The sequence below is a fragment of the Rhagoletis zephyria genome, unplaced genomic scaffold (genome assembly GCF_001687245.7).
Source record: "Rhagoletis zephyria isolate East Lansing unplaced genomic scaffold, Rhagoletis_zephyria_1.1 Rzeph_scaffold_00186, whole genome shotgun sequence".
Taxonomy (NCBI): Eukaryota; Metazoa; Arthropoda; class Insecta; order Diptera; family Tephritidae; genus Rhagoletis; species Rhagoletis zephyria.
This window is the reverse complement of record NW_016157270.1, coordinates 340605-352932: the sequence shown is the minus strand read 5'-3', so window position 1 is coordinate 352932 and position 12328 is coordinate 340605. Positions and strand designations below refer to the sequence as shown.

General features: G+C 35.0%; 3 protein-coding genes across 3 annotated transcripts in view; 2 read left to right on the top strand and 1 right to left on the bottom strand.

Moving 5' to 3' along the window:
- Nucleotides 1-295: 295 nt before the first annotated feature.
- On the top strand, nucleotides 296-1403 carry RpL34a (Ribosomal protein L34a). The gene is made up of 3 exons (XM_017609069.1): nucleotides 296-314; nucleotides 560-632; nucleotides 863-1403. Exons 2-3 carry the CDS (start codon nucleotides 568-570, stop codon nucleotides 1251-1253), a joined length of 456 nt encoding a protein of 151 aa, XP_017464558.1. The 5' UTR covers nucleotides 296-314; nucleotides 560-567; the 3' UTR covers nucleotides 1254-1403.
- A 392-nt stretch (nucleotides 1404-1795) lies between these two features.
- The window catches only part of tkv (serine/threonine receptor kinase thickveins), a 282020-nt gene continuing 271487 nt past the window's right edge, over nucleotides 1796-12328 (top strand). The window contains exon 1 of the mRNA XM_017609066.1: nucleotides 1796-1939. Coding sequence (XP_017464555.1) covers nucleotides 1807-1939 — 133 coding nt within the window. The 5' untranslated portion in view covers nucleotides 1796-1806. The remainder of the gene's footprint in view (nucleotides 1940-12328) is intronic.
- LOC108357968 (probable cytochrome P450 4ac1) lies at nucleotides 4972-11491 on the bottom strand. Its single transcript, XM_017609068.1, has 8 exons — nucleotides 11270-11491; nucleotides 9087-9290; nucleotides 8928-9009; nucleotides 8758-8855; nucleotides 5924-6176; nucleotides 5629-5846; nucleotides 5260-5568; nucleotides 4972-5172 (listed from the first exon to the last, which is right to left on the bottom strand). Exons 1-8 carry the CDS (start codon nucleotides 11469-11471, stop codon nucleotides 5009-5011), a joined length of 1530 nt encoding a protein of 509 aa, XP_017464557.1. The 5' UTR covers nucleotides 11472-11491; the 3' UTR covers nucleotides 4972-5008.

The following is a 12328-nucleotide window of genomic DNA, read 5'->3' as shown; positions in this document are numbered from 1 at the left end:
TGAGTGTTGGATAATTCTTGCTGGATTTTCGACGAACAAACCTAATGCCTCCCACAAATTTTAGTTGTTTTGACATTTCCTTTTAGAAAGCTTTCTTTGTTTTGGGATTAAATGAACTACCCGCGTCCCGAACCGATTTCCTGAAGTGCTTTTGATCCCAAACCCGTGTCCCGAACCGATTTCCGGTACTGCTTTTGATCCCAAAACAAAGTTTTGACATTTTTGACAGTTTTGACAGTTTTCTGTAATAGCAGCCAAGTTCACTTTGCTTCACTGCATTGCCGACGACTTCCTTTCTAGTTTATTTCTTGAAGGTATGCGTACTGTTTTTTCGACAACGATACAAAAAAATCTTTAAACATCAGCGAAATTCATTGAGATGTGAAGAAATCGGCAATCCCTAAACTTGAATGAATGCCTTGTGCGTGTTTTATCAATGAGCTAATGTGTATATTTTTCTTCTATCTATTTTTATGTGCATAAATTCGCTCCTCTTGACATACCGTGATATGACAATGGATCCACTAATGCGTTGGTTCTGTCGACTATTTTGCTACAGCGGACAAAATGGTTCAACGCTTGACTCTGAGAAGACGTCTCTCCTACAACACCAAGTCCAACAGGAGGCGTATGTAAGTAAATGCTATTGAACAATGAAATGCTATTTGGAGTAAGGAATGCTGCCGGTGGTGACGAATTGGCATTTGTTTTCGTAAAGTAATTGCTAAGTGACTGCGGCAAATGCATTAAACATGATCTGTATATCTGCTGGTGCGGCAAGTGCGGTTCAATTCATTGATGTCACGGCTACATTCCTTAACTACATTATACAGCACCTCTAATAAATTTGGTTTCTTTTCAGTGTGCGCACACCTGGCGGTCGTCTGGTATACCAATATGTAAAGAAAAACAAGACTGTGCCAAAGTGTGGTCAATGTAAAGAGAAGCTAAAGGGTATTCGCCCCACACGCCCATGCGAACGTTCCCGCTTGTCGAAACGTCAAAAGACCGTTGCCCGTACCTATGGTGGTGTTTTGTGCCACAGGTGTCTGCGTGAGCGTATCGTTCGTGCTTTCCTCATCGAGGAACAGAAAATCGTGAAGGCGCTGAAGAGCCAACGTGAATTGTTGGTAAAACCAGTAAAGCCCGTCGCTGAGAAGAAAACCGCCAAGACGCAAGCTAGCAAATCAGCGGGAGGCAAGTCGGCTGCCAAGAAACCCGGCCAGAAATCCACTGGCAAATCCAAGAAGTAAACAATAGTTGATGGTTACGCGAAGGATGGGATGATTTTTAATGTAAAAGTGGTTTAGAGAAGAATAGGGTGTAATAAAATTTAAATTGTACGTTGAATCCTGAACGTATAATGTATAATGAAAAATATAAAAGCACTGTTCTTTTTTAAATGATGGTTTTTATTTAAAAAAAAAACAAGGTCAACATTGTCAAGAGCAGTATAAGGCACTTGGCGCAAATCTATCTAGGCAATTTAAGCTGCTCCACTTAAAATTCAGCACTGATTTAAAAGCAGACGATCTCTACTATATAGACCGCCACAATACACAGGCGCTTTGTTACGAATTATATGTAAACAATTATTGCCAAAATTATAAAGCAATCCGACATTTTTTTCTAATTAATTTTTGTTCCGCCTATTAAATTGGAACGAAATGTTTCACTATGGAATCGGCGATAGGGCTGATTACTTCGATTTACCGATATTCAATACGCATAATCGATACAAAATGCAACCATGTGTTTACTTTTCACTCTACGCCTTTACCGTTGTCATTCGTATTTTTTCTTGCGATGTGCGTGTGTTTTGATTTTCTCTTTCAATTTCAATTAAAAATGGCCGAAGTGTTGTTGTATCGCGGACGCAGTCGCGCTTCTGTTTTTAGTTTTGTGCTTTTCACCGCATTCCTATTGGAATCTGAGTGTGGTAAGTGACTTTAACAAATATTAAATTTACGAATGCAAGTGAAATTTAATGAAAAAGTGCAAGAAATAGTCGGCTATGGGCATGGGAACTTCTGTGGCTTCAGTGGTTTTTTTTTGCGCTAATGCAGGCGTTCCATGCATGTGTACGTGTATACGTGTGTGTGTCTCCATAATGCCGTTGCTTTGTTGTTGTTGTTGACGTTCCGTTTTGAAGGCATATTCGTATGCACAGGGTTGATTTTTTCGTGCCAAAGTTTTGTATATTTTGCGTTCCACATTTGTCTGGAATGTACTACCGGAAATCGATGGAAGTTTTGCCGTTCCGTTTTGAAGGTATATCTGTATGCGTTCATTATTTCGGGGTTGTTGCCCTTGCTCGTACGCAGGGTTTGTGTATGTGGAAGAATTATTGACGATGTGTGGCTATTGCACGACAGGTGCCACGATGAATTGACTAATGAACAGTTAAATAGAAACTGAATTGGCGGTTATTTCGGTTTTTTCATTTCTTTTTTATCTCCCTTTTATTAGCTCGGGATGTAATTACGTAATATTGATGCGCCTAAAAGATGCAGCGATTTCTATTCTCAAGTTACATACCTGATGACAGTACGAATGGAAATTATAATAGCGAGGTTTTGTTTTTTAAACTATAATTTTATTTTTTTATAATCGACTTCCAGTTCGTCGGAATATTTTTTATTTTTATTTTATTTTTTATTTTATTTTTTATTTATTATGTTTTTTTTATTTATTATTATTTTTTATTTATTATTATTTTTTATACATTTTTTTATTTATTTATTTTTTATTTATTTATTTATTTATTTATTTTTTTATTTATTTTTTTATTTATTTATTTATTTATTTATTTATTTATTTTTTATTTATTTATTTTTTATTTTTTTATTTTTTTTATGTATGTTACCGCATAACTTTGGACCACGTCAACCGATTTCGATAATTATTTTTGCATCGGAAAGGTAGTATCTCAGAGGTGGTCCCATACTAGTCTGGTTAAGATCCGATCAGTGGATCATGATATATATATAGATATTATATGAGAGTTGAAGTAAATATATGGAAATCAAAATTGATAAGTGAATCCATACAAAGTTTGACCTACTACGTTTATGCGAGAGAATTCATGAAATTCGTTCAAAAATGGTCCCTTTTATGCATAGTTCGCGGATTCATGAAATAAGGTGCTCTGAAAAAGTGTCAACGCGATGGCGGGAAAATAATCAGTAGGGTTGTGATTTTTTTGGCCTCCTTTTGAATTTGCAAAAGCCGTTGGTACCAGGCAATGAACCATATTTTATTTAAATTGGTTTTAATATATTTTCAGTTTATTCTATTTGAATTTATTTTATATTTAAACTATTCCACATAACTTTTCCCGTGTTTAAAATCCTGGTTGTGCCACTCATGGTTATTAATCTAAAAACATCATAACCCTAGTAAACAGCTGTTGTGAAGCATGGCGTTGCCGGACTTGCACTTCACGATTTCATGAAATGATGCCGAATTCATGGTTAACTTTTGTGTATAATTGAATTCAGGAAATGGTGTTTATGTAGCGAATTTCAAACCAAATTCATGAAATGAATTCGTGAATTAACTTACGCATAAACGTAGTAACAGTTCATTTATCAAAATAATAAATTTATCACTTCATCAAGTTTATCACTTTTGATGAAAACGCCTATTAGTATATAATCAGCCTTATCATGAGTTTAATTTTCCCCGAACCGGTAAGGTGAAATTAGTCAAGAACGTAAACCTACCGGTACGTAAACCCGAGTCATCTGACACGATCTGTCTTACCAGAGCGCCATGCAAATGAAAACTCAACACCGCCGAATTTTTCTGTAGTTGTAGCCCGTAGCGCGGAAAACTGCGGAATTAAGAGATTTCCGTGTCAGCTGATTTCTTTCTTCTATAGATGGTTGCCACTTCGTCGGTTTTGTAGATGGTAAAAAAGTTATAAGTTCCTATTCAAAATACGTTTAAAATATTTTTGAAATTTACTATCGAGTAAGGTTTTTTGTTGAAAAATAAGTAGTTTATATTCAGCTAGCATCTATTATAGCAGAGAACGTATATGATTCTCATGTAAAACTTTAAGATTACCGTTAATTTCTTCATGATTTAATAATCGGAACTAAACCAAATTAGGATGGGACCACCTCTGAAAAAAAAGAATTATCGAAATCGGTGTTGCGGTAACATATGTACATAAAAAAAATATTCCGACGAATAGATAACCTCCTTCTTATTGTGAAGCCGGTTAAAAATAATGAAATAATTAAAATTTTTTTAAAATTTGTATTGGAACTCTTCAATAAGTTCATAATAAACTTTACGCGATACATATATGTATGTAAATTCCTTTGTAGGGCTCGGTACAACTTAATTGTTACAATAACAAGTAATTTTTGAGCAAAAAACACCACCGACTTCAATTCTCATGTAAAAATTTAGAAGTACCGTTAATTTCTACATGATCCAATGATCGGATCTAAACCAAATTAGTTTGGTTGGAGTTGGTTTTTTAAATTTCGTAAAAGGTTACCTTTGTAGAGAATTTTATTCTCCACACCAAAGTTTATTTGTGCTTGTTGTATTTAATTGTTCATAAAAAAAAAGTGGCGGGAAAATCTTTTTTTCATTAAAAATTCTTATTTTGGCGAGCGCTAACTGAAAAATTAAGATAGAAGGCTGAAATTTCGCCACAACTATTTTTTTGTAACCGACAAAGAAATTTTCGTATGGTACCGTATGAAAAAAACTTCCGTTCTATTTGACACAGTCTAATGTACATATTTACGAAAGAAAGGATTTTTCGGCTCGACTCACATGGTTGGACATTGAAAGGACCAAGTGCAGAAAAATCTGTCTTCAATTGGCGTAAATTGGCGAAATTTTGCAAACGAACGGGCCAATTGGCGAAATTTTTTGGCCTGCGCTTAAACTGACAAAACTCATAATAATCAGATATTTGTCCTCGTCTACAAATTATAAGAAACTTCATTGCGGCAGCACTTTTTTATTTTTAAGCATCCAATTTTCATTTACTTCTCTTGATCATTTTAACCAACACATTCTCCTTTGTTCTCAATACCAAACCATTTTCAAAGCGTATGTCTTGCAAGCGGGTCACAGGCAACAGCTGGAAATTCTGCAAAATACCCACCAAAATGGCCTTAATCTCCAGCATTGCAAATTTTTGACCTGCGGGCGATGCAAAAGGATTAATAACAGTTACCTAAATTGTTTCAATGGTCATCTCTCCAGTCAAAGATATATGTATGTACAAACCAATGCAATTCCTTGAACCCGCACTGAATGGCACAAAAGCAAAGGGGTGACGATCTATGCTATTTTGCGGTAAAAATCGATCTGGATCAAATTTCAAAGGATCCGGAAAGTGTCGCTCATCGCGCATTATATCGTAAATGTGTATATTAATCTCCGTATCCGGGGGTAGGATCAAACCGTTGAGCTCTGAATGTTGCATACAGCGACGCGAAATAAACGGTACTGATGGATACAAACGCAGTGTCTCTTTTATAACACGCTCCACATATTCCAACTGATTGAAGTCGAAAATGCTGAGATTTGGCAAATCTACAATGCAAGCAGAATATGACCTTACATTAAGCTACTTTATAAACTCTCGCTACGCACCGCATTTTTCCACCTCGCGATAACATTTCTCTTGTATATCTTGATACGTAGCCAAATTGAGTAAAGCAAATATGAGACAAGTCGATGTGGTGTCATAGCCCTCAAACATAAAAGTATTCACTTCATCGCAAATGCCCTGATGATCGATAATGCCCTTGGACTCGGCGTTGAAGAGTGTGTCCAACATGGCGTAACGCTTACGCTTGCCCGTTTCGTCGCTAAATGATTGGATGTTAGAAGAAAATTGTTTTTGAGTGCCCTTTATACGTAGTATTTGTTGTTGTTCTTTGCTTACCTAACATCATTTGCGTTACGTTGTTTGCTGCGATATTCTTCACGTTTCTTCTGGATAATCATGCCACTGAAGTCATGTGCCACCTTCAAATCTCTGTAAAATCCTTTGTAATCTTCAAACAAGTAGAAGATTAATTCAAAATACAGAAGAGGATTGCAAAGTCGTTTCACCAACATCAATTCTAGGTTATGTATGGTGTGACGGTACTCTTTACTGGCGGGTATGTCGTCCAAGGAGACACCAAGCGCGGTTTCTGTAAATTGACAAATAAAAAAGAACTGTTTAATTATTTAGCGAAAATATCTGAAATAAATAGTTCATTTGATAAATGTACCTACAGTGAAACGCTTTTAAGTATCTTAATAAATTTATAGCTCTCCGAGGAGGATAGGGGCTCTTATTTGCGATCGTTTGACGCAATAGATCTTTCGTGCTTGATTTTTTACTTCACAGCGGCGAGTTAACTCTCGCCACTGCGTAAAAGCATTGACAGTCAATGACGCGTCGGTTGAAGCCGACCATATTCTGCTTGTTCAGAATGATGTTGTGCCCTCTTACTACTAGCACCAATTTCGAAACGGTCGCTCATTTAATTGCCTCGTATATTGCCAACGGAGTGCCTTTGTGCTGCTGGGCGACTTTTTTGCGACTCTGTTCCTTATCTCAATTGCGGTTATGTGGGCGGGGGAAAATCAGTCAAAACTAGCCCCTTAGATTTCGCATTGTTCGCGGCTGTGTTCGTTTCAGTGTCATTGCCTGGCGCCAATATCCAGCTATCGTCGGCGTATGGAAGAGGCGAAAATCCCTGGGCTGGGGTAGCCTCGAACTATACTGTGTAGTTGATCTATTCTTTTTCGTGGCAGCTTATCCTAAACTTCATAGCCAACACACAGAACAAGTATGGCTATCTGGCAATGATATTTTTTAGTCCTGCTTCTTCGATACGGATAGCCTCGTATTTACTTTGCAATATTTCTGGTGCTTTTCATGGAAAACTAGAAGTAACAGAATACATTTTTTCTGGCAGAAACCTCCATTTGCTAGGAGGTCATTTGTTCGTATGACATTGGAACACCATCAGATGCTCCCCAGAAGACACTCCCTCCGCCCGTTAGCGGGCATCTTTCCCGCAAGTGCTGGCAAGATTTAACGAAATATAGAACTTGGCCTTCTTAACCCCATTACTAGGTTTCTGTTAGCAAATAAACAATCACTATCCCCGTGAATGCTGTCTTTGTAATCCAAGTACCACAGGCTGTTTTGACGAAAATCCCGATCTATCTAAGGAGATTCTTGAAATATTTCACCCTGAAAATTGCTGTAGACTAAGCTCCCATCCATTTTTAACCGATGCCGATATATGCAAACTAAGTTAAGGCTGGTTTTCACTATGTCAAATTCACTGGAATTTGTCGTCAAATAAGTGAAAACACATGGTCAAATGGGATTAATAACCTGTTTATCGATTGATTTGGAAAGATCTTTAGTCGTGTACATGCGCTGCTAAATCGGCTATCTGTAAGTTTTTGGCCCGTAATATCATCGGTAAAGGTATGGAAAAAGGAGATAAAGTTGTGTCAAAATATGTCGCCAAATTTTGGCGTCAAAAGATGACATAGTGAAACCCAGTCTTTGCTCACCCTCTGCTTTGTTCAGTCACTTTTAACTCACTCTCTTTTTAATTTTTTGAATCTCCATAGAGGAATCTGAACATTGCCCCCTGTGCGACGAGCCTTAACCGTCTCCAATCGCGATCAAAATTTGTATGTAATATCTTCGACTATAGTAGCATCGACGTAGGGGTTGAGGCTTAGGAAATCTGATATAAAAATTTGCTTCCGACATTTAAGGACCACCCTAATGTACATACATATATCCGTTTTTATACATATATAGGTTGATCCGAAACGGCTCTAAATTTTTTAATGTTTTTCATTTTAAGGTTATCTAAATAGGTATTATCTCCGAGAATACTCATATAAGGTTGCCATCTATTCGAAATTAGTTACAAATAAAATAAAATATCTTAATATGGATATCAAATGGAAGGTGTTTCCAAAGTCCCCAGTTCAGAAATGTTTTTCAATAGGGTTGCCACCTATTTTGAATTACATATTTATTTAATTTTTTGTTTAGAAAATAAAGGTATGTATATGGATACTACAATAAGGCTCTTAAACAATGCTTTGGCTATATATTAACTAAGTGTTATCCCTTAGGATATTAGTGTAGGGTTGTCACTTATTTTTTATCTACAACATTTAACTAAACCATTGCAATATGGATATCAAAAGAAAAGTATTTTTGAAAACTTTAGTCTGAAAATATTTTCTTTGAGGGTTGCCACGTTTTTGAAATACAAAATTTGAATTTTGTTGATTGAAATTAATTTTTTTAGTTTTAATTTTTTATTTTTATGCATACACAGTACATATACGCTCTGGGTATGTACTATTCATCCCGGCGTATTTTTAAATAGGGTTGCCACCAAATTTTTTAAGTAAGAAATTTACGTACTTTATAAGATACAAAAGCCAAATTTTTTAAATTTATTTGATACCCAACACATGAAAACTTTAAAAAGTAGTGTTTGATTTCTAAATGACTAAAATTTTCAAAATGCATACATAGCTCTTCATCAGCGTGGCAAGCCGCTCTAAGCAGGCAAACAATATTTGCAATAACAATCTTCGACTAGAAAGACTAACAAGTCGAGGATGGAACGTATTCATGGGAAAGCAACCCCCTTCCATTTTATACTAAAAGAGTTCGATTTTTGATCCGAGTCATACCACCGTTTCTAACTCTCACGTAACAGTCGTATAACTACTTACCACAAATATTATTTAAAGTAAATTCCGGTATGACATCGTTTAGATTCACTATTTCATCCTTCGATTGCAATAATTTCACCAGCTTGGTGCTTTCGTTCCTACGAATTGAATAAAATGCAGTCATTCGAAATTATATTAATTAAATAAACTTATAGCTGGATAAAACTTACGTAAAAACTTCGAGAAAATTTTGTAAAATATTAAAATGAAAAGCTGGCGTGAGTAGCTTGCGTCTGCTGTGCCAATGGTCGCCTGTAAAAATAATAAATAAAAATAATAAAAACTTTAATGCTCTTGGGTTAAATTCAGAAATTTCGTGTCCCTTTTACCTGTGCTCACCAACAGACCATCGCCCAAGAATGGACGCACCAATTCATAAATTATGCCTTTGGCTATTAAAGTTTGACTCTGGAGAACCTCTTGTACGTCTTCCGGACTTGTTATCGAATAAACGCTAACTTTGAAGAAATTCAAAATATATGGCTTGCCATTGGTGCGACGATAGAGGTCGCGACACCAGTAGAAAATTTGTTCTAAATATTATGGGGAGAAAAATTTTGAATAAATATTTACATATTTATCTGCATATCGACGGTGCTTTGGCAAAACCTCGCATCATAGAAATCACTACTACTTCGTATCTCGTAAAATTTATTCAAAATAGGACTTAAAATACTAAGATTCATTATATATGATACTTAATCTTTAATGTTCAGTAAAAAAAATTAATTAAAAATGATCTTCTGTTATTAATAGAGATTTTTTGTTTGTTAGAGAGAGTGTTTTGAGATACGAGGTTTTGCCAAAGTACCGTCGATATGTACATTCGACCCTGAAAAAAGATTTGCCGTACACCCCCCGAGGCTAAAATATATTCGCAAGGCAATTTCGATTTTTTTTTGCCAAACGAAACACCCGGGTTTTGACAGTTTTCAGCATATCTTCGACCATTTTTTTTGTTTAAAAGTTCACTGGTTTCTATGTAGTTCTCAACCACCAGGCCCTAACCCAGTAAATTATCTTCGGCATTTACAGTAGGATCTTAAAGAATGATATATCGATGTACTTGAGTCGAGCTGACAATTTTTTTGTTCAAAAGTTGATTGACCTCCAGTACCCCGTTCTAGTACTTACCCGCCAGGTATCAGTTGTTATTACCCGATCGTACCAACTTAATTCCAGTAAATTAAAACTCACCAAAAAACATTAAAACTTTTGCTAAGGAAGTATTTTGATTATTTAAGTTTTACTACAAAAAAATAAATTATTTCCGAATGTAGCTGCCACCGAAAGATTTAAAAAGGCAAGGTTTGGCCAACAAAAACATTTTTTTTCAAAATTGCCTTGCAAAATTGCTTTAGGCTTAGGGGTGCAGGGCGAAGTTTTTTTGTTTGCTTTTAAGGCGGTACGGTCTAATGTATGTATATAAGCGTATGTACTTACTAGGGATGTTAATTTTTCAGCTTTTTCTGATCCCGGGATTTTCGGGATGTGGTTATCAAAATCGCGTGATACCGGGGTTAATCCCGGGATTTAGATATTCATTACTTCTCAACAACTTAAATCGAAAAAATTGCTTCTATATTGTTTGAGAAGCTCTCCTACCATAAAATAATCCTCCTTTTTTTATTTAAAGTGGCATTTTTATTTTTTTCTCTGACGGCAGGATTTATTTGAAAGGACTTTGTAATTTCAAAGATATGATTAATTCCAAAAATTATTTTAAAAATTTAATGCAATGTTGAATAAAAATATGGGTACCAAATGCAAGAAGAAATGTCTTTAGAATTAAAAAAAATTAAAATTTTGTGGATTAACAAGTACGAATAGGTAATTTTGTAAGCTGATACAGTTATAAGGACGAAATTCGAGGATGTTATCGAGTTTGTATAAGTTCTTAACTTATAATTTTTTCAAAAACAAATATTTCAGAATTTCAAGGATAAAATTTTAAAAGGACATTTTCAATACTTTACAGTCCTTCTGCGCCAAAAACTTGAATCTGTTTAAATTCTACAGGATTTCCTCTTCAATTTGATACCCATACTTCTTCTCTAAGCATTTTTTTCTGAATTTTTTAAATCATTTTTGAATTGCTGACATCAGAGTGAAAAACTAAAAACGCAATTTTACTATATTTCCCATGACCCATGGTTTCGCGAATGTATTGATATTTGTGTTTAAAATCTACTATCGCGCGGTGCTATATATATAATCAGCTAGACATTTATAAGAAAATATTAATTATTAAATAAAAAAAGAAATATAGCCAATACTGGTCAAAAAAAGAAGTTTCTATTATTACCATCAGTGCAATTTACAAATCCCGAAAATCCCGGGATTATTTGCCAAGAATCCCGGAGTTTTGGGACCTTAAACAGGCCGGAGTCCCGGAATCCCGGGATTAACATTCCTAGTACTTACATACATATGTATGTATGTATATGTGCATATTCTTTTAAGGTAGAACATACAAACCTAACTTCCGTTTCTTTTGGATGCTCATACTCACCGGGAGAGGAACCCACTATGTCAAAATTGTTGCCAAAAACTGTGCACCCCGGCACTATATAAACTTTGTCCGACAATCGACTGCCATCCAGTGTTTTCAAACGCTTGCAAGGCGCCCATAGATAATAATCTTTACTGAGCTTCCTTAAAAACAAACTTGAACTCAATATAAATATGTAAAAAATTATTATAAATATCAGCATTGTACTGGTATACTCAAAGTCAAAATGGCAACTGATCCAATCTAATCATGTAAATACTCAAATTCTATAATCTCAGTAATTTTTTTTTCATAAACAATATATATACATATATTAATTGCCTCATTGATAGCAATTTTATTTATAAGCATTAAGGGTGCACTGGTTTTGTTACTTTCGCAATGTAAATATAAGTCACTCTCAAAATGTAAAAGATCATCGAAGCAAAGCTCTGATGATTAGTCAATTTCAAATTTGAACTTTCAATTTCCCGTAAATTGAAGGAAAAAAATAGTTTTGGAGGTATGTAAATTAGGTAGGCGATTATAGAAATCTGCTTTTTATTTCGAAATTAAAAAAGAATGCCCCTAACATACATACATACATACAGGCATACGGGTATGGAATTATTCACGGGCTTGAAATGAACAAAAGTATGAATGAAAAAAGCTTGAAAAGTTTTCTGCGGCAGGCCGTTTTCGAACTGGCTACCGAGATACGTCGATCTTCCACTCAGCAAGCAAAAAATTTGCAAATGCAATTCCAACTGCAAATCCAATACCATTTCCACAACATCCTGCTACAGCTCTAATGTAAATAATTCGCAAGTTTTAAGTGGCTCAAAATTACCTTTGCTTTTTTAGAATTTTTTCTTTTTGCCGAAAATGTTGCAGATTTCTTGTGTAAAAAAATTGAATTTATGAAAATTGCAGATGGAAATTGATTGCATTGGTTTTTAGTTTTCTTTAAAAAGTTTTAAACTTGTGTTTATATGGGTTTTGTTACAGAATGTATTTTAATCGAAAATTCTTAAAAATAAATAAATAAACAAGACAAATAAATAAATAACAATTGATATG

Excerpts from the sequence above, each read along its gene's own strand:
- LOC108357968 (XM_017609068.1), bottom strand. The coding sequence starts at position 11,471 with ATGCTGATATTTATAATAATTTTTTACATATTTATATTGAGTTCAAGT. Across the intron at positions 6,177-8,757 it reads TACTTTAAATAATATTTGTG|AAACCGCGCTTGGTGTCTCC; the intron begins GTAAGTAGTTAT and ends GTCAATTTACAG. Across the intron at positions 5,569-5,628 it reads TCGCGAGGTGGAAAAATGCG|ATTTGCCAAATCTCAGCATT; the intron begins GTGCGTAGCGAG and ends CTTGCATTGTAG.
- RpL34a (XM_017609069.1), top strand. The coding sequence starts at position 568 with ATGGTTCAACGCTTGACTCTGAGAAGACGTCTCTCCTACAACACCAAG. Across the intron at positions 633-862 it reads AAGTCCAACAGGAGGCGTAT|TGTGCGCACACCTGGCGGTC; the intron begins GTAAGTAAATGC and ends GTTTCTTTTCAG.